The following is an 18,945-nucleotide window of genomic DNA, read 5'->3' as shown; positions in this document are numbered from 1 at the left end:
TTATTTATATCACCGAACACATTTATATAGACGCATTTACTATTGATTCTGCAAAACAGCATTAAAAAAATCCAGTTTTTATTTACATTTAGTATTAATATTTTTCTTAAGTAATTAAGTTACCAGGAGTTGGAGACATCTCTTCCTTAGACGATTCCGCATTGTGTTGCATAATCTTTTTATGAGCATCTTTATGTCCATGGCAATGTTCACATTCGTCATCACTGTCTTCAGAACTGCTTTCACCAAAAGTTCGAGACTTTTCATAAATACAACAACCTACAACATTGAATAAAGTACATATTTATGCATAAATGACTCTATTAAAAATAAATATCTTATTTCATATACAGTATCAAATTAAATTTTGGCTAATGAAAATTTACATTTTGATTTCTTTTTATTCATATGTTCATTATCCACTGTCCCTTGAGTCCACTGAACCCTCTTATTTGATCTTGGCTTTCTAAGTCGTAATCGAACTGTTGGCACATCCTGAAAGAAATAGAACATAAAAAATTTATTATATTTTACATTCACATGAAATGATTAAAAACAGAATTCCAATGAAGTATACAATTCTATTTAAAAAAATATTTATTTTTTGTAAATATTTATATAATATACATAGTTAATTAACATGATTGATCAAAATTAAATTATAACACTAAAAATATATAATGTCTATCAAACTTAATATTTTCTATTGCACTATTTTGTTCTTCTTTAAAACTTTTATTTCATCATCAGTATAATTTAAAATATTTTTTAATATATCATCAGTATGTTGTCCCAACATAGGAGGTGCAAAGCGAGCTTTATTCGTGGCATAACTGTATGTTACAGCAGGGCCAACAACTTTAACTCTGTTCCCTGTGGAATGTTCCAAATCTTGTACCATTTTCATGTGCTTTATCTGAGGATCTTCGAAAACCTATAAGATTGTCTTGTATAAAGACTATTTTCAAATTATTTTAATACAAACATTTATTACTTTATACCTGTCCTATTGTATTTATTGGACCATATGGAAATGAAGCACCTTCAAATACGAGTGCCCATTCTTTATTAGATTTTGTTTTGAATTTTTTTCTAAGAAGTGGCAACAATTCATTTCTGTTTTCCACTCTAGCCTTGTTATTTTTATATTTATCAGAATTAAGTAATTCTGTCAATTGCATTCTTTTTGCTAAATCTATAAATTGTATATCACTTCCAGTTCCAACAGTCATATATCCATCTTTTGTAGGAAAAGCTTCATAAGGTACAATACTTTCATGTTCAGAACCCCACCGTACTGCTTCTTTACCAGCGTTTAGGTAATTTGATCCAATATTTATTAAACCAGCAACTTGTGTTGCTAATAAATTACACTGAATCCATTGTCCTTTATTAGTATTTTTTCTTTGATATAGTGCTGCTAATATAGCACCATGAGCATATAAACCTGTAGCTATATCAGTTACTGCTACTCCTACTTTACATGGTGGTCCATCTTTTTCACCTGTTATATGCAACAAACCTCCTACTGAAGCAGCAATCACATCATATCCTGGTCTATTTGCATAAGGCCCTTCATATCCATAACCAGTCAGAGAACAATATATAATATGAGGTGCAATCTTAGAGATATCTTCATACCCTAAACCCATTTGCTTCAGTTTTCCAGGAATATAATTTTCCACCAGAACATCACACTTTTTTGCTAATTCGAAGATTATGTCTTTACCTTCTTTCAGATCAATACATATACTCTTTTTGTTCCTATTAACACTAAGAAAATACACTGACTCTTGTGTGTCTTTTATAAATGGTGGACCCCATTTTCGTGCTTCGTCTCCACTACCTGGTTTCTCAACTTTTAAAATCTCAGCACCAAGATCTCCAAGAATCATAGTACAATAGGGACCAGCAATAATTCGTGTTAAATCTAACACGCGCACATCAGACAAAGGTGATTTGTAATCTTCAGTACTTGTACATAAACCTTGCCAATTCTTGAAACTATATGTATTTAATAAATACTTTGGTTTCATCCATTTTGATGTAATAGTAAACATTGTGTATTGTTTTCACTACTTTGTTAATGTTTCTTCAAAATAACACTTATTAGTCTTCCAACACACTGAATCTGTATTTATTTTCACTTCAACTGATATTGACTTCAGTTATTAAAAAGCTGTTCAATCCCATAATTTTATCAATCACACTTTACACCAAATATAGCATTAAACATTTGCCCTTTTCATATCATTTTATATTTTATCTACCATATTTTTAATATATCAAAAATAAAAAAAATATATTTCTATCTTAAAATGATTCTTATCATGCCGAAATAATGACGTAGCAGTAATAAAAACACGTAATAAACGTACCTGAGATCCAGAATCTGTAGTATCTGTTTCTAAAACAGTTTCCGTGTGTATTTGAGCAGATTGTTCAGACATCATCGGTCTCTCCATCTGGAATATATCTTTTATAAAATAGCGCAACAAAACAATGTATAATTCTTTCACCGTTATCTAATATTTTGATTATTTATAACAATATCCTGCCGTCATTCGTAATCCGATAAGACCGTCGCCATATTTAATATATATAAGAAGTGTTTACAATTTGTAATACACGCACGTGCAAACAAACAAGAATCTTTTCACTTATTTATGTATGAAAGATAATCCTTTCACGTCTATTAGATTTATATACTTATATTTAGTTCAATCATAGTTCAAAAATATTAAATATAATTTGAAAGATTTAAAGTAAATTACAAAGATGTTATAAAAAATTGTGGTGACAAAATGTACATATTTATTTAAATCTATAATTATATTTGGAACATATTCTATATACATTAAAGAATATTCAATTAACCTATTTCAATTATTTAATAGATATTTAGATATTATGTCATTTGTGATTATTGTCCGTAAGGATGAAGGATTTGCTAAACTGCCGTGATTGAGTGTGTGAACGATTCGCTGTATTTGTACCATTTCCTATAAATATTTGAAGTATAATGCCCAATTTTGTACAAAAATACATTTTGAAACTACTTATTGACGCTTAAAGCTTCTTTGTGTAATTTGATATATCCTTTTAAACTTTATTAAGATGGAGGTAAGGCTTTGTTTCTATTCTATAGAGGTTATTCGATTGTATTAGACCAAACAAATGTATTAAATACTTCACATAGGGTATATTGCTATTTTCTTAATAACATTTTTTCATTTGTAGCCAGTTGTTAAAGTTCCTTTGCCACTAGAACCCATAAAATCAAATCAAGTGGAGGATAGAAGATTATGGGTGGGCAATTTAGATTTAAGAATTAACGAGTAAGTATTTACTCAAATTATTATATTCTCTTAGCATGATAATTCATAATTGAAAAATACTACAGTTCCTTTATCTGATAGAAAAATCTAAAAAAACTAATTCTTTATCTGTTTACTGGTACCAACTCCTAAAACTCGTCCAAAAACATGGAACAATCGAAAAGTTCGACCTCTTATTCCATCGATCGGGTCCACAAGCTGGTCAACCTAGAGGATACGCATTCGTTACCTATAAGACAATTCAAGATGCAAGAGCAGCCAAAGATGCTTTACATAATTTAAAAGTAGGAGCAAAAAATATTATTGTTAGATGGGCTCATAGTGTGACAGAGGTAATTATTAAAACAATAAAATAAATAATGCAATAGTATATTATTATTTATTCATAATGTAAAAAATGTCTTAATATTAGAAACTTGTATACAATAAATACATGGTACTGATGTTATTTATTTTATTTAAGTCTGATATGGACAAGCCAAAGCCAAAAATAGATATACCTGCTTTAGCTGGAGCTAAAAAAGAAGATAAAAGAATAAGGTAAACTATTATATTATAAATACCTGTATTAATAAAATTATTTTTGTCATATCTTTTATTACCTTTTTATAGTCGAGAAACAGCAATTCAAGCTATAGAAGCAAAGTTAAAATTGATGAAAGAATCAGAGGAGGAGTTTGAATTAAACAAACCTTTGAATGGGTCACCTGTAATACATTTATATCAAAAATCGGAAACTCCAAAACCGTCCACGTCAACCCGTTATCATAATCGAAGTGGTCATTATCATAACAATAAGCCATACAATCGTCATAAACCCAGAAGATAATTTAAATCATATTTTCTAATTTATAGTATTATAATTAACAATAATGAATTTATTTTTATTGATCGATGCTGTTCCATGACTAGTTGATATTTATATTATTTATACTTTCTATTTAAATAATTTCTATGTATTAATTTAATTTCTTTTATTATAAAATCCTATTTTTTTAATTAGTCTTTTTCTCACCAATTAACATAATTATTACAGCAGTGCCACTGCATATTGAATGAACAAATACCTTAATTCATTAATAATGCGATGCTTGATATGTACATTAATGTACATGTATTTTCATAATCTATGATATCTTTTTATAATAAATAAATATATACTTTAAATATATACTGTATTGCAATACACAGTACCATCCTTATGACATTGAAAAATTTAAAAGATAAGAAATTAAGATGTGATAAGAAATTAAATAAAATAAGCACTAAGAATTTTATATAATAATTTTTATTGTATTTATGAAACAATTATTACATTATGATTCCTCGCCCTTCTTTTGGAATATATATTTTCCACGCATATGATATGGTAAAGGTATAATAGAGGGACATGGTATCTGACCAGGTATTACACAAATACAGGTTCGAAGACAACCAACACCAAAGTTTGCAGGATTATCTTTCTTTTCATGACGTATCTCTTCTTCACTCAGAACATCACTTGATTTGCCAACTACTTGTCGAAGATGCATTAATATATCATCCTTAGATTTGCTATCTACATCAACCAACATAGTATTTCCATTGCCTACATAAAATTGAAATCAAAACATATTATTCTGAATAAATGTTCTGATAATATGGAAAGTAATAAGAATACATTCCAGTACTTACGATAATAACATTTTACAAAAGGTGTTGGTGTTATGTTTTTAAAAGTAACAACCTGCACGTTTGGATTTTTATGTTGAACTTGGCCAAGATGCCAAAATATAAAATCCCTAAATTAGATTTATATTATAAAATAATAATTATTGGTATAAAATGGTACAATTTCAGTAAATATAACCTAAAATTTACCTAATTCCTTTGTGATGTTCTCCATGTGTGTTATAATTAATAGAAAATATCTGTATTTCGTCTTTTAAAATTAATCTACCAGCATTTAAATACTTTAAGGACCTTCGTATAGGTGCTTTACCAAGCATAAACGGCATTTTAGCTGCTTTTTTATAAAATTGTAATAAACTGGTTTGATACACTAATTTACGTTACGAAAATGTCATTTATTCTGTTAAAATGCATAAAAGAGCTAAGTATGGATCAAATCTAATAAAAACCATGTAATTATAACGACTAAATCATTAATTTTTTTACTGTATACACTAGTCTGTACTTCAATGTAAATAAATTATTACATAAGAATTTCACAAATTTTGTTATTGATCTGTACTGCCTTCAGTTGGAAAGAATAAATTTCTGTATTCTATTTATCTATCGAGTTTATGCGTTTACTTATAAATCCATCCGCCAGAGAGAACTATAAGTAAACGAAAAGTGGGGCAAAACCATACAGACCGCACTCGTATGTACTACGTACCACGTTTCATATGTCCATTCGTAATAGTGTGGCTTGTTTCAAAACGGATTTGCTATTATTTTTTCTTACTATTTATACATGTACTCAGTTTTGTTAAAAAGAAATTCGAGTTTCCTGTGTCTAAGTGTTTATAGGACGGATCACTTTCACTTTATGTACAGTAAATATACAGCGTTTGGATATAATTGAGTGTTTAGGTCAGTCTGTCAACTCAGGTAGAGTATACATCATACACATAGAAACAATGTCTCGGTATTCACGGTGTGGTCACGCAAGAAATAGTAACAAAAAGCGAAACGATTTGTGTAAATAGTAGAAACGCAGTAAGCACGAAAGCGAAGTATACTAAAGAAAATATAGTTATGATAACATTGTCCTAATTGCATACAAAGAACGTCGATTAACTTTTCCCGCTATTTCGTGCTAATTGAACGGTAATAGCTACAGGTCACCATTGTTTTTGAGTCATTATTTACTGCTATATAGGTACACGGAACAATTCAAATGTATTGCTAATAATTTATAAAAATGTTTATTTTTCTTGTGCAAAGTCCACAATACCGGTTCAGCGATAGAGGAAATACAATAATAAAATATTCAAAATATCACCCCATTACAAAAACATACATTCAAGTTACTTTAGTGCATTTTGCTCCTTCTTCATTGATTATATTTTACCGCGTACTATCGTATTCTGCAAGTTTTTAATATTCGTAATTAGATCCGGAATTTTAACCGCGATAACGTTCCATACAATCGAATCCACCGCCCACATGCGTACGTATGTATACGCTTAAATGTATGTGACGCATATATTCGTTCATCGCTGCTTCACTCTTGATTGTGCATACGATAGAAAGCCTGTCATTTTCTATTTCCAGTAGGGATGATCTCACATTGTAAAATTAAGTAATTCCTATAATTTGTTGTCGGGATATGACATAATTTTGTCGAACAGCTTCAATCCAGGATCAAGTCTAACGAGATTGTTCTCTGTTATCTGCGACGCAACGCGTTTACGCCTTTTGCGTTTGTACGATAGCTCGTAATCAATACGGCGGGCTTTTTTCGTATCGTTTCAGTACGATTTATACGATTTAATTCGTTAAACTCAATCAACCGCATCAACTGTACAGTTATCAAGTAAGAAAACAGAAATATTGAATTGATTAATCGAATTGCTTTGAGAAACAATCGAAACATTGTTTGATAACTAATCATTATTTCCGGTTTTATTGGACGTTTAAACACTTGGGTGCAGGGTAGGGATTATTCAATGTACAAAGATACAAATTTTCAAATCCTCAAATTTTTAAATACACATATTAACTTTCTACATTTTCTAACTTTTCTAAACTTTCTAAACTTTCAAATTTCCTAGAGGAGCCTATACTGCTCACCAATTACAAGTTTTAATGTTCGAATTTCCGTCAAATTAGATTTCAGTTTGTATTGATTTGCGTCATGTATAAGGAACTTAATTACTAATTCATTTTAATACTTATAGAGTGACCAAAAAAGAAGAAAGGAACAATGGTGGACCACGGATTCCCCGGTCAGCACACTACTACCACAACAGTAACCACTACTACCACTACAACACAACCAACTATTCGATTTGATGCTTCTTACACAAGAACATTACCTGGAATTCTTAAAGTTGCCCAAGTGGTAAGTATGCGCGTAAATTTAATTCTTATTGATAAATTCCTTGCTTTTATATCAAGAAGCTTCTTTATTATCATCGAGAAATATGTAGATAGTATATACCGATTACAAATAAAATATTGCGTATACGAGCGCAATCATGAAGTATTAATATTTATCTTTTTATTATCGAAGTTGATTATATATTTGGATAGAGTTGGGTGTTTACTGACGCGGTTATCTAAGACATACATTCTGGCACCTCAAATATTCAGTGCTATATCATCACAAGTCTTCAAATTTAGAAATTTGACATTTTTAACTTCCAAATTTGAAATTTCTGAGGATTTATATTAATGTTGAACATGTCCTTTTTAGGTTTTGAATCTTTTGGGATTCATATGCATCACAGTTTCCAGTCAAAGCAGTTCCAGTCGTGGAGGATGGTTCAACACAGTGGCAATGGGTGGTTTTTGGTTCACAGGGATACTGCTTGTCTTTTACCTGTTTCATATCATTGAAAAATTCTCAAAAATTCCTTGGCTAAAAATTGTGAGTCACAAAAAGATAAAATCAGCTTCTTATGCATAATTTACTTATTCTTGGTTATATTGGAAAGGCTTTGATAGTTCCAAAATAGAAGACTGTTAAAAAATTAAGGCACAAGCTATTTTTGTGTGGAGGTGAACTATTGATTTCAGTCACAATAATTGGGGCATTTTAAAATTTAACATACTACATATTGATTTGAAGGTTTTCTGAGTTATTTAACATTATTATTATGCTTTAACATCTTTTTTAAACATAAAATGATAAACATTAGGAAAATAATATATGTGCATTTGCAGGAGTTCATATTTTGCGCAATTTGGACTGCTTTCTATTTATTAGCCGCTTCACTAGCAGCAGATTATGCTCGATACGTAGAGGCTTTTGGAGTTGCAGCAGTAAGTTTTATATAGTGCATAGAATAATCAGAAAATGAATCATGGATTCTTAACTGTTTTTTTTTCTTGATACTAGTTTCTCTTCCATGAGTTTCATTAATACTTTCTTATATTTCTTTTACAGTTCTTTGGATTTTGTGCCATGGTAGCTTACGGCTATGATGCCTGGCTGAAGTTCCAGGGAGCAAGGAGTGGTATGTTAGCACAGGGTCAGCATACTCCTAAACAAGTATCAACAGTTGCGAGTCCTGCATATTAATTTTAAAACAGAAAGTTTATCAATGAATCATAAAAGTGGACCACTTTTGAGATATATCGTTGCTTTTATGAGAAGGATTTATATCGTACGTTCCTTGTTATAACATTTAAATGTGAAACGCTAACAATAAGGCACAAATTGACTTGATCGATTAACAACGCTATCTTTTTACTTAAGTATGCACGTATTCACGTACATACATTCGAGTCATCACCGAATCACGGTATTTAATGATCTTATCTATACTTGTATAATAAGGAGATGATATACATATAAAAGACGCATATTTTGTAACCTCTTTTTCTTTATATATATTGTAAGCTGATGAAACTGTACATTACTTCGTAAGGTTTAATATCTGTTGATATTGAAATGATATTTTTGAACAATATTTGTCTACACGTACAAGCAATATAATATGTTCGATCAGTATTGTGTTCATACTGTATATGAATTACTGATATACACGAGTATTTGTACTTCTTTTGTATTTAATTTTGAATGATAATTTAGTCGTTTCGTGTCGTACTCCAAATTATGGTAACAAATGAGTAAATAGTAATCTTAATTTATTTATGATCGTACGCGTTAAAGGAGGGATGAAGGTGTACGACAGAATATGTTGTACGACAAATCGGATGTGTTTAGACATATTTTCAAGGTACACAACTAATATTAGTTAGAAATAAGAATCGTTTGTTATAATTTAATGATCTTCAATAACATTGCACAACGCATCACATATATTTTGTGATCTTTATTCGATTGACTCAATACAGGTACCTACATTTATATGTACACAATATTACATACATACTAAATAATTCTATTTAACAGATTTCGAACAACACGAAGAAAATGCAACAAAATTTGTATTAGTAAATCGATATTTAAATGAAATAAATTATTTAATGTTTTTTGTCCGTATACGATTCTCTTCATTCGATACTTTTTCTTCGTCAAATAGGGCGGTACAAATTTAATTTATATTACATTTTATTGTAACGATAAGAGCTCAGGAAACTATTTTCTTCGTTGTTCTTGGATAACTTTTAAACGTGTTTTCTTTCAAACGAAGAAAAGAATTAAATAGAAAGTTTTTTAATTTCTGTGAACGTAATTAGGCCTGCGTCCTTGTTTTTTACCCATGCTAGAAAGATCAATGGTTTTGCCGTCGGGGAGTACTAATTTGTTTTCTTGATAATCGACAAACCCGTTCTCTTCATCTTCTATGCGTTGTTCTTCGTCACACTTAATGCCAGTTTCGTAAGTGTATTCACGTCGGATACCGTCTGGATCTATGTAACCATATTTACCCCTAGTGATGCAATCGATGCCAATTATTTCTTCTTTGTAAGATCCATCGTCATTCTCAAAGCCCCAAGTGATTGAGCCATCCGGATTATCGTTGCGATATCGTCTGATAATCTGTTACAAAACATGTAAACGCATTATATGTATATACATAACTTTTTTTATTCCATCGTACATTTACTTCTGATTATGCGCCGTTTGATATTACTCTCTCCTGATATTACATAACTAGGTACAGGTTTCATGTTCTACTTTTAGGAAATAACGTTAGAATCGCTTAGATAATGTTAGGAATTTTAATTACTTCCGTTATTAAACCACGATATCTACTTTTATATGCGCTTTATTAGGGGATTATAACATTCGTATCGGTTTCTTAATCTGGAGAGATATGTGTGACATGATCAGGGTGTAGGTTCCAAGGATTTCATTTGACTGACTAAGTAACTGTACAGATTGAATTCTTGTGAAAGTACAGATTGCGAAATCGATGTATCAAGTTTCTATGATCAGTAGATGCAGTATAAAAAGGTACATAGATCCATTTCAATTCTAAAATTGAACTGAAATACTAGAACTGAAGATACTTGTAGTTATGAATGATTCAAACTGGACTTAGAGCATCTTTAATTAATATCTGTATACTGTAACAAACAGGGACATTTTATGCTATGAAGAATAGCATTATATGTACATACATATGTATTGTATGTGCATTTAACACAGGTGATTAGATAAATGTAAGCGTAGAAGAATAGAAGGTTCTGTATAGGTTAAATTCTTCCTAGATCTTTAGACTCTCCCTAGATTTTTAGTGAATGATAGTTCAATGGTAATATAATCTATGTCTATACAATGCATAGTAAAGTACTGTGTCAATACAAAGCATGGTAATAGATGACAACACAAAGCATGTAACACATGGTAATACAATGCAATGTGGGGTGCAACATTACATGGTAATGTGATATGTGGCACTAGAATGCATGGTAATACAATGCATAGAAATACAATATGTGATAATGTAATACATGGCAATACAATCTGTACTAATGTAACATGGTTATACAATGCATGGTAATACAATGCAGTATAACATGTAACAATGTAATTGACATTATTCTACAAAGAGTATTGTCATAAACCATTCTGCCAAGTAACTCTGTATCATCCCTTACTAACCTGTGCAACTGGTTTCTTTCCACGGCCATCATAAGACTGTGCAGTCTTCACAACTTTTGTAGGAGCTTTCACTTGTTGCTTGAAGGGCTCCTCTATAGGTTTCCTGGGTTTGTTAGGTTTAGGAGCTGGCCTGTACTGTACAGGTTGTGGAGCCGGTGTAGCTTGTATTCCACCCCCTCTGCCAGTTGGCAGTGAAGATGTTTGAGGACGGTACTGTACCGGAAGTGATTGAGCTGTGGGCCCAGAAGTTCTGGATATCGAGCCAACTGCTCCAAGATTTGCTATGGCACGTGGCACGTTCTCCTCGCTCTCGTCTTGACTCTCACTCTGTTCCTCGCTTAATTCCGAATCGTCGTCCTGGTTACTGTGATCACGTGCCGTATCTCGGTTTCGCACATCTTCCTCCGGCTCTTCGTTCACTGGTTTTACGTGCTGAGGGAGGGATGGTGGCCCACTTGGTAGATTGGGCAAGTTAGGTCGTAAGGGCTTGAATGACGTTAAAGCTCCTGGACCTGTTGCTACGGAATCTTCAGCTCCTTTGGGCCTGCTCAGAGAAAATGAAGGAAACATTGACCATTTAGACAATTTTAAACGTTTTCTGGATTCCTTAGGATCTGATGACTGAGATGAATCAGATGAATCAAAGTTTAAGTAGAAACAAAATGAAAGTAAGGATGTTAGGTCTTTAATGATGGACACTATGGATGAGAGTAGGGATGTTGGACCACTTCTTCTGGCTATTGTAATTACCTGAATGTAATAGGTCGACGTGCACCTGCAAGTCGCTGATTTACAAGTGCAGCCTGCGTTGGGATAGCTGGCCTGGCTGATGGTAGCCTCTGGAACCGTGCTGATCTTAAAGGGGCTGGTAAACTCCTTGGTGGCGAACCACCGTCAATGTCCTGGTTAAATTGGGCCGAAACCAACGCGGTGACGAATGCCAACAACTTTAATAAAACATTATTTGTCATAAAACTTGGGTACCAGAACCTTACGCAAGGACTTTGCAATGGTCAACACATGTGACCTTCACCTTTGTATCTTTCAGAAGCAATTATTGTTTCTATACTAGTTGTTTCGGGTTTAAAGTTAACAGATTCGTTGCAGAGAGTTTAGATATGATTGTACGGGATTTTTGTCTAGAGTGGGTTTGGTATCATAGTGGTTTTTAGATGTTGGGACTGTGGAACTTTGGACGTTGGAGGTTTAGAACTTTACAACCTTGAAATGTTTGAATTTCTGCAGAAGTTAGCACCTGGGGAAAATGACGCTGCAACGTAAGAAGGTTTAGAGAAAAACTAAACATTGTATTTCCCTAAAGAAAATGTCGCTATGTCGACTCAAGGAGAAGATACCTAAGGAATTATCTCCCACGTGTGCTCCCCCTAAAGAAAATGGCGACGAAGCATAGAGAAGTGAATACTTCCCCAAAAAAGGCGACAGAGGTAAAAAATCTTACCAGTCACAAAACTAAGCGTAATATAACTCTCAAGTCATACATCGATTTTTTCTTCCCTTATATCGCCATTTTCCCTACAAGGGCCTTCACACCATTTCGTCAACTTCTATTCAGCAGCACCCCAGCAAGCTACGCCAATGCATAAAACAGTTCTCCGAGAACCTGTATCTCACAAGTTATTAAGCTGATAAGGAAAAACAGTAGTGTCCCGAGTTAAACCGCTCACCAGAACGGTCTACCGCTATATTATTTTCACCGTGCTGGCAGCAGGTTCTTTCTTTCCTGTTGTTCCCGCTTAAATGCCAACTGTCCGTTGCGTTACGTGCTCGACGACGACCAATGCAGCATACTCTCGAAATCAAATTGGCTTTCTCTTTTCTCTGGCTGCGTGCACGATGAATTTAACGTAAAGCCGTGTTGTGGCAGTCGGCTAATTATCTGCATACGCCAACTCCGGCTTACTGAGAAACTCGCTGGCGTAAAGCAACGCCGTTCGGGGGACCGGTGGTACCGCTTCCACTGGGTAGAACCAGTCGCGAGAACCTGTTATATCGGGATCGAAACGAACGCGAACGAGAAATAAGAACAATCGAATCGCTGTCGTGCCAATAAGCAAGCGGTGATACGATAGCCAGACCGAGTCACTGGTAACCCCTTCTAACGTCCAGCAAACGTTACGCTCGTTCTTGCAAGCTCGTTCTCTTTGATAATTTTCCGTTATATAAGAATATGAAATACCGGTCGTGTTAACGTAACTCTTCACGGCAAAAGTTGGCAACGGGTGACAGGATAAATTGATAGATACGGAGGGGAACAAGTTTCATTTCATCTTTGCGACTGGTTGAATTTTAGTCGCAATTGGGAAACGATTCTTTGACAAAAATGGTCGCTCGAGGTTGACTCGTTTTATAACTTTCTGGAAAGGAAATTATCGGTTGTCGATGATGAGGTTGGCGGGGTGGTTCTCGGATTTGGATCTGGAAGCTTCACATTTCAGGACTTGGATTTTGGGACTCAGCTTTTGAATTTTGACGGTTTGTGAGTTTAGGGTTTCTGGGACCTTTGGATACAGGTCCAAAGAGACTAGGACTAGTCCACAGGGACTAGGGACTTTGAAATCTTGGGATATGTGGATTTAGCAACTTTAGAATTTTGAAAGTTTAGATTTTGGAATATTGGGGACTTCAGAATTTCCGAGTTTTGGGGTTCTGAGATTTATGAACTTAAGGAGTTAGAGGTCTTGGAATTTATGAACTTAGAGACTTTGGGATTTTGGAATTTATAGACTAAGGAAGTTTGGAATTGTAGAATTTGTGGACTGAGGGACTTAGGGACTTCTGGACTGTGGAATTTTTGAATTTCTGGTCTTACAAAGTTCGGGAATTTAGAATTTGTGGGCTTAGAGATTTCTGAATCTTTAAATTTGTGAACTTAGAGATTTTTGAATTTTTAAATTTGTGGACTTAGAGACTTTGGAATTTTTAAATTTGTGGATTTAGGGACTGTGGAATTCATAACTGAGGGACTTTAGAATTTCTAAACTTCAGATTTTGGGACTGAAGGTCTCCAATATTTTTTAGCTATAGTACTCTAGAATTTTGGTTCCTTGGAGTGTTGAAATTAAAAAATTTTAAATATTACTAGTTGTGAACGTCTCGAATACCCCCTTTTACTCTGATTTTAGTTCCTTCTCTTTCGATCCATTACTACTTTATGTCTTTAGAAACTTTTAGCATCATAAAAAGACGCAATAAAATAATAATTAATATACCTGTCGCGAAAGGTGACTCATCATTCGTTTTAACACAACAATAAAATTGTTGTCATGTTTTACTTAAACAAATATTCAAAACAGACGTTCGTGACAAACACTAACCTCAGAAGAGAAATAACTAAAATAAACGAAAAAAAAAAAAATTGATTAAACTAGAAAGTTACAAAGCAGCTAACACGTCCACAAAGGGTTTAAAATTACCTTCGTAAGAATATAAAAATTTTATATATCCTTTGTCCGAATACAAAAAGCTATAGTACATCTTCAACGACCAAAACAGGGTTAACCCTTCCGATTACTAGAAACTCAAGTTACGAAATGTGAAAATTTCCCAAGCATGCAGAAATGCGGCAGCGTCCGAAATGGTTAAGGTCTGTTGGAACCTCGAAAAAGTTGAACTGTTGCAACGTTCGTTAGGGCCGAGAGAGAAAAGGAAGGCTAGAGTCGCACGTTGTAGCAAAATGGTGTCGGCCGATCGTTATATCCTCCTCTACTCTGCAGGAATGCAGGTCTCTCGGAGAGAAGGGAGAGACTGGCGAGTCGAATGAACGTGAATTTGTTTCTTACGGGATTGCACTTCGTTCCGAGTCGTGGCACGCGTAGATATTTATAGGGAACACGACGAAAAATCTATTCGACTTTCTTGTCGACCACTTTCACCGCGACGAGCCGATTTTGCTCGGTTGTATTCACGGGTGTACCAATTTTCGTCCTTCGTGTCCGAGCATCGTTAAGAATGCGTTCAAGATCTTTCCTTCCCTTCCCCTTTTCGTCCCCTTCCACCACCATTTTGTACACGCTTCTCATTTTGCTTGCCATACTCGTTTCTTCGTTCATTCACTCGCCTTCTTGCACTTTCACTTTCTTCCCCCGATAATGGACCCCTCTTGCCTCGTCGATCATTCCAATTTTATCATGAACATCACGTTTTTACCGCGATACGTGAGCCTTTTTTTACCGTTCGTTTTAGGGACGTGGGGCGAACGGGGTGGGACCATTTTGATTCTTTGGGTGCCACGAATTGAGTTTGGGATTTTGAGACGTTGTGAGTTTTGAGATTTTTGGATTTTTAAATTTTGGAATTTTGGGATTTGGTGTTTTAGAATTTTGGAAATTTGATATTTTTGGGGCTTGGGGGTTTAGAATTTTGGGGTTTGATGCTTTGGTGGTTTGGAGTTTTGGAATTTTGGGGTTTTCGAGCTTTAGTGGTTTGGAGTTTTGGAATTTATGAGTTTTCAAGTTTTGTTGGTTTACAGTTGTAGAATTTTGGGGTTTTCAAGCTTTGGTGGTTTGGAGTTTTGGAATTTTGGAGTTTTCAAGCTTTGGTGGTTTGCAGTTTTAGAATTTTGGGGGTTTCAAGCTTTAGTGGTATGGAGTTCTGGAATTTTTATGTATTTGGAGTTTTTTTATGCTTGCAATTTTAGGACCTTGGGATTTTGAAATATTTCAAATTTTGGGATTTTGAAACTTTGGAGTTTTACAATTTTGGGGTTTAAAAACTTTAGGGGGTTAGAATTTTAGAAGTTTGGTGTATTTGGGATTTTGAGTCCTTTGAATTTTGGGGCCTTGGGATTTTGGAATGATGAGATTTTAGAATTTTAGAACTATGAGATTTTGAGGTTTTAGAGTTTTCAAATTTTAGAATTTTAGAGTATTTGGGTGTTGGATTTTTGATATTTTGGAATATGAGAGTTTTACAATTTTTTAATTTTAAAAATTTTGAATTTTGGAATATTTAGATGCTGGTTTTGATATTTTGGGACATGAAAGTTTGAGAATTTTTTAATTTTAGGGACTTGGGTTTTCAGAATTGTTGAATTTTGGAACTCTGTAACTTTGAGATTTTGGGACTCTGGAATTTTAGAATTTTGAGACGTTGAGTTCTTGAAATTTTTGAAATTCTGGACTTCAGAATTTCTAAATGTTTTGGGGGTTTTAAATCTTACAATCTGAAATCTCTAAACTTTAGAATATTTGAATTTTGACACTTTGGAACTTAGAAATTTTGCAACTTTGGGACTTGAAAACCACTAGAGTTTTATCACAACTTATACATTATTTATCATCATATTTATGCTTAAAAAATATTATAAAACACAAAAATTTTAAAATGAATGATCCATAATATAATAAGGTCTCAAGTTCACCATCTAACCCCCACCCCATACAGATCAGATACATAAATAATATTAAAATAAAATTGAGATATCATATTTTCTAATTAACTCATAATTAACAAAATTATCGAAAATATTTCGTTTCTCCTGCAATTACAATTTTTTTATATCATCTTAAATTAATGAATTTGAGAAATAATCTCTTAATTAATTTATCTCAAATTAGTTATTTTCATAACGTTAGAAATATTTATCTAACGTTATTCTTGTAACAATAAGTTCAAAAATGTGTCTGTGTCAAAAATTGAAAAAAATCGAGCAACAATTAATTATTTATTTAACGAGCCATTTATTTATTTTTTTAACAGTTTTGTAATCTTGAGCCAAAAATTTAATAGTAATAGAAGGATATTCCAAGTAAAAGTACACACTTACGAATTTACTAATAATTACTACAGAGGATGCACAATTGTTTGAAAACAGAAAGCTCGATGAAAAGCATGAGCATGAACCGTAGGGCTGATCGAAAGGAATGTCAAGTATAAAGGAAACTCTATATGTAAGTCGATACACTTCTTATATATTGTCTAAAAACTTGCCAGTCAACCTGGTCTCTCCGACTAAACCATTTCTCCCCTCTTCTCGTAACCTGTACGATTTTTATGGAAATATATTATAATGAATCGCTACCGACATAAAATACACGGTTCGAGAGCTTTCAGCAAAACAAGAATTACGTGTTTCGATTTGCATAAAGGATTTCGATCGTTCCATCGTTACGGATCGTAAGCATCGAAAGTAATTTATTGTTTCTCTCCCTCTTGTGTTTCAATTTCTATCGCATGTTGCGTAGAATGCTGTCTTTGAGTTGTTTAACATTACAAATTACAGATGTTTCGAGATTGAGATACGTGTCAGAAGTACCAGAGATTATTATCATCGCGTTAATAACAAGAACGTTCTGTTTAACTTTCCACTTTCTTTCATATTGTCAATAAATTCGTAAACGGATTTAAATTTCGCGCCTCGTGGACGTTGCTTCCAGGTGCGCAGGTTATACTCGAATTTGAATCGTTTATTTTCAAATTATTATTTTAATTATCATTTTTAGTTTAGTATAATAATTTAGTTTATTTTAGTTACAATAATTTGTAAGTTTTGAGATCAATTTGTAAATTGATTGAATAGTAATGGCTGCATATTTGCATAAGGCGATTAATTATGTAGTAGGTAGCAGTAAAAATGTTAATTAGATTTTCATTCGTTATTGGTTTTTTATAGTGGGACTTAATGTGTTGTGTTTCACCTTAGAGGAAAATATAGTGTTTATGTTATAATTAGTGGATTTAAAGCTAATTTTTTTACATATTATAGTAATGATGAAACTTCAGAATTTTGGTATTTTGGGGTCCTGGAATTTTGTTTTTAGATTTCAAGATTTTAGGGTTCTGGAATTTTCAAATTTTGCAACTTTGGATTTAATTCTTTGGAAATTTTTAATTTTTGGACTTTGTCACTTGAGTATTTTAGAATTTATGAATTTTGGAATTTTGAGATTTTGGATCTTTGGAATTTTAGAATTTATGAATTTTGGAATTTTAAATTTTGAAGTTTTTAGGACTTTAGAAGTTTTGAATTTTGGGACTTTAAGTAACTAAATTTTGGAATTTTTGATATTGAATATTTTGCTGTTTCTGAACATTATAATTTAAAAATTTTTAAATTCTACTTTTTAAAACTCAAGAATGTTTAAAACTGAAAAATTTCAAAAATTACAAACTTCTTTTAATTTTGCCTCAAAATTGTGTATCAGTCACTACTATCTGACAAAGAATAACTTTAAAAAATCTCACAAAAGTGCTAATACTTCCTCAACCATGAAAATCCGAATTTCAAGAGCGCTAAATTGAAAATACCTCGTCGCATAAAGTGCACTTCGGTAAAACCGTCCGAAGATCATCGACTCTCAGTTCAAAACGCACGGTTCCCGCCGGGGTCTCCCGAGTGAACGAAAGGGTTAAAGGGTTCGCAAAGAGGAGAGAACACTTTGAGGGTACTCACGATCACCGCGACGCGCATGGCCGTATCCCGTATCGTATCCCGTGTCCCGTGTCGCAATGGTGGTCACGCTGGGTGTGGTGCCGGCGCGTTTATGCCTCACACTACCTCGAACGACTCCCCGTCTCCGTGTTCTTATACCTATATCCCCGTTTAAATTCCTATGGTACGAGCAACACGCAGGCCAACTTTCCATCGGCCTGCAGGAATTGTGTTCCGTGCGAATACGAGATCGCGAAACGATTTGGCCCGCCACCCGGTGCACATACGCATTCTTTGATTCCTTGCATAAGTTATTTTATCGGTATCCGATACTCGTCATCTTTCTTTCCTTGATATTCGCTTGATTAAACTGGATGACATTAACCGTTATAGCGTGTCGTTACGCAGGCTTCTAGTTATGTGACACTGGTGTTTGATACTAGATACGGATACTAATATTGATATTAGTATGACATCAGTAGATACTG

The 18,945-nt window shown here is 33.4% G+C and overlaps 5 protein-coding genes across 11 annotated transcripts; 2 read left to right on the top strand and 3 right to left on the bottom strand.

Annotated features, from left to right (window-relative positions):
• Positions 1-579: 579 nt before the first annotated feature.
• Positions 580-2,608, bottom strand: LOC100879379 (succinyl-CoA:glutarate CoA-transferase). Of its 2 annotated transcripts, none has more exons than XM_003704793.3 (3): positions 2,379-2,608; positions 1,002-2,266; positions 580-934 (listed from the first exon to the last, which is right to left on the bottom strand). In XM_003704793.3, exons 2-3 carry the CDS (start codon positions 2,058-2,060, stop codon positions 704-706), a joined length of 1,290 nt encoding a protein of 429 aa, XP_003704841.1. In that variant the 5' UTR covers positions 2,061-2,266; positions 2,379-2,608; the 3' UTR covers positions 580-703. The 2 variants fall into 2 exon arrangements, with proteins under 2 accessions (XP_003704841.1, XP_076395743.1); XM_076539628.1 differs by having other exon boundaries at positions 1,002-2,179.
• Positions 2,609-2,669: 61 nt separating this feature from the next.
• On the top strand, positions 2,670-4,337 carry LOC100879267 (putative RNA-binding protein 18). Its single transcript, XM_076539630.1, has 6 exons — positions 2,670-2,806; positions 2,898-3,123; positions 3,241-3,341; positions 3,460-3,670; positions 3,802-3,878; positions 3,951-4,337. Exons 2-6 carry the CDS (start codon positions 3,118-3,120, stop codon positions 4,165-4,167), a joined length of 612 nt encoding a protein of 203 aa, XP_076395745.1. The 5' UTR covers positions 2,670-2,806; positions 2,898-3,117; the 3' UTR covers positions 4,168-4,337.
• A 271-nt stretch (positions 4,338-4,608) lies between these two features.
• Positions 4,609-5,857, bottom strand: mRpS25 (mitochondrial ribosomal protein S25). Of its 2 annotated transcripts, XM_012288730.2 has the most exons (4): positions 5,719-5,857; positions 5,199-5,409; positions 5,013-5,119; positions 4,609-4,926 (listed from the first exon to the last, which is right to left on the bottom strand). In XM_012288730.2, exons 2-4 carry the CDS (start codon positions 5,333-5,335, stop codon positions 4,655-4,657), a joined length of 516 nt encoding a protein of 171 aa, XP_012144120.1. In that variant the 5' UTR covers positions 5,336-5,409; positions 5,719-5,857; the 3' UTR covers positions 4,609-4,654. The 2 variants fall into 2 exon arrangements, with proteins under 2 accessions (XP_012144120.1, XP_012144119.1); XM_012288729.2 differs by lacking the exon at positions 5,719-5,857 and having other exon boundaries at positions 5,199-5,530.
• LOC100877135 (CKLF-like MARVEL transmembrane domain-containing protein 4) lies at positions 5,774-8,865 on the top strand. 5 transcript variants are annotated; one of them, XM_012288731.2, is made up of 5 exons: positions 5,774-5,915; positions 7,226-7,389; positions 7,744-7,917; positions 8,214-8,312; positions 8,437-8,865. In XM_012288731.2, the coding sequence occupies exons 2-5, from the start codon at positions 7,252-7,254 to the stop codon at positions 8,569-8,571; spliced, it is 546 nt and encodes a 181-aa protein (XP_012144121.1). In that variant the 5' UTR covers positions 5,774-5,915; positions 7,226-7,251; the 3' UTR covers positions 8,572-8,865. The 5 variants fall into 5 exon arrangements, with proteins under 5 accessions (XP_012144121.1, XP_003704822.1, XP_076395746.1 ...); XM_003704774.3 differs by having other exon boundaries at positions 5,792-5,933; XM_012288735.2 differs by lacking the exon at positions 5,774-5,915 and adding an exon at positions 6,231-6,495.
• A 448-nt stretch (positions 8,866-9,313) lies between these two features.
• Positions 9,314-18,628, bottom strand: LOC100879041 (uncharacterized). The gene is made up of 4 exons (XM_012288728.2): positions 18,479-18,628; positions 11,818-12,014; positions 11,068-11,611; positions 9,314-9,999 (listed from the first exon to the last, which is right to left on the bottom strand). The coding sequence occupies exons 1-4, from the start codon at positions 18,494-18,496 to the stop codon at positions 9,673-9,675; spliced, it is 1,086 nt and encodes a 361-aa protein (XP_012144118.2). The 5' UTR covers positions 18,497-18,628; the 3' UTR covers positions 9,314-9,672.
• Positions 18,629-18,945: the final 317 nt, after the last annotated feature.

This window comes from Megachile rotundata, chromosome 14, assembly GCF_050947335.1.
Source record: "Megachile rotundata isolate GNS110a chromosome 14, iyMegRotu1, whole genome shotgun sequence".
NCBI classification, from domain to species: domain Eukaryota; kingdom Metazoa; phylum Arthropoda; class Insecta; order Hymenoptera; family Megachilidae; genus Megachile; species Megachile rotundata.
Note: the sequence above shows the minus strand (reverse complement) of the source record. Positions and strands in the feature narration are given on the sequence as shown.

Excerpts from the sequence above, each read along its gene's own strand:
- LOC100879267 (XM_076539630.1), top strand. Across the intron at positions 3,342-3,459 it reads GATTTAAGAATTAACGAGTA|CCAACTCCTAAAACTCGTCC; the intron begins AGTATTTACTCA and ends TGTTTACTGGTA. Across the intron at positions 3,671-3,801 it reads GGGCTCATAGTGTGACAGAG|TCTGATATGGACAAGCCAAA; the intron begins GTAATTATTAAA and ends ATTTTATTTAAG.
- mRpS25 (XM_012288730.2), bottom strand. The coding sequence starts at position 5,335 with ATGCCGTTTATGCTTGGTAAAGCACCTATACGAAGGTCCTTAAAGTAT. Across the intron at positions 5,120-5,198 it reads GAACATCACAAAGGAATTAG|GGATTTTATATTTTGGCATC; the intron begins GTAAATTTTAGG and ends AATCTAATTTAG. Across the intron at positions 4,927-5,012 it reads TTTTGTAAAATGTTATTATC|GCAATGGAAATACTATGTTG; the intron begins GTAAGTACTGGA and ends AATTTTATGTAG.
- LOC100879379 (XM_003704793.3), bottom strand. The coding sequence starts at position 2,060 with ATGTTTACTATTACATCAAAATGGATGAAACCAAAGTATTTATTAAAT. Across the intron at positions 935-1,001 it reads CAATAAATACAATAGGACAG|GTTTTCGAAGATCCTCAGAT; the intron begins GTATAAAGTAAT and ends ACAATCTTATAG.
- LOC100879041 (XM_012288728.2), bottom strand. Across the intron at positions 11,612-11,817 it reads CGTCGACCTATTACATTCAG|GCCCAAAGGAGCTGAAGATT; the intron begins GTAATTACAATA and ends TTCTCTGAGCAG. Across the intron at positions 10,000-11,067 it reads GAAAGAAACCAGTTGCACAG|ATTATCAGACGATATCGCAA; the intron begins GTTAGTAAGGGA and ends GTTTTGTAACAG.
- LOC100877135 (XM_012288731.2), top strand. The coding sequence starts at position 7,252 with ATGGTGGACCACGGATTCCCCGGTCAGCACACTACTACCACAACAGTA. Across the intron at positions 7,390-7,743 it reads TTCTTAAAGTTGCCCAAGTG|GTTTTGAATCTTTTGGGATT; the intron begins GTAAGTATGCGC and ends TGTCCTTTTTAG. Across the intron at positions 7,918-8,213 it reads AAATTCCTTGGCTAAAAATT|GAGTTCATATTTTGCGCAAT; the intron begins GTGAGTCACAAA and ends GTGCATTTGCAG.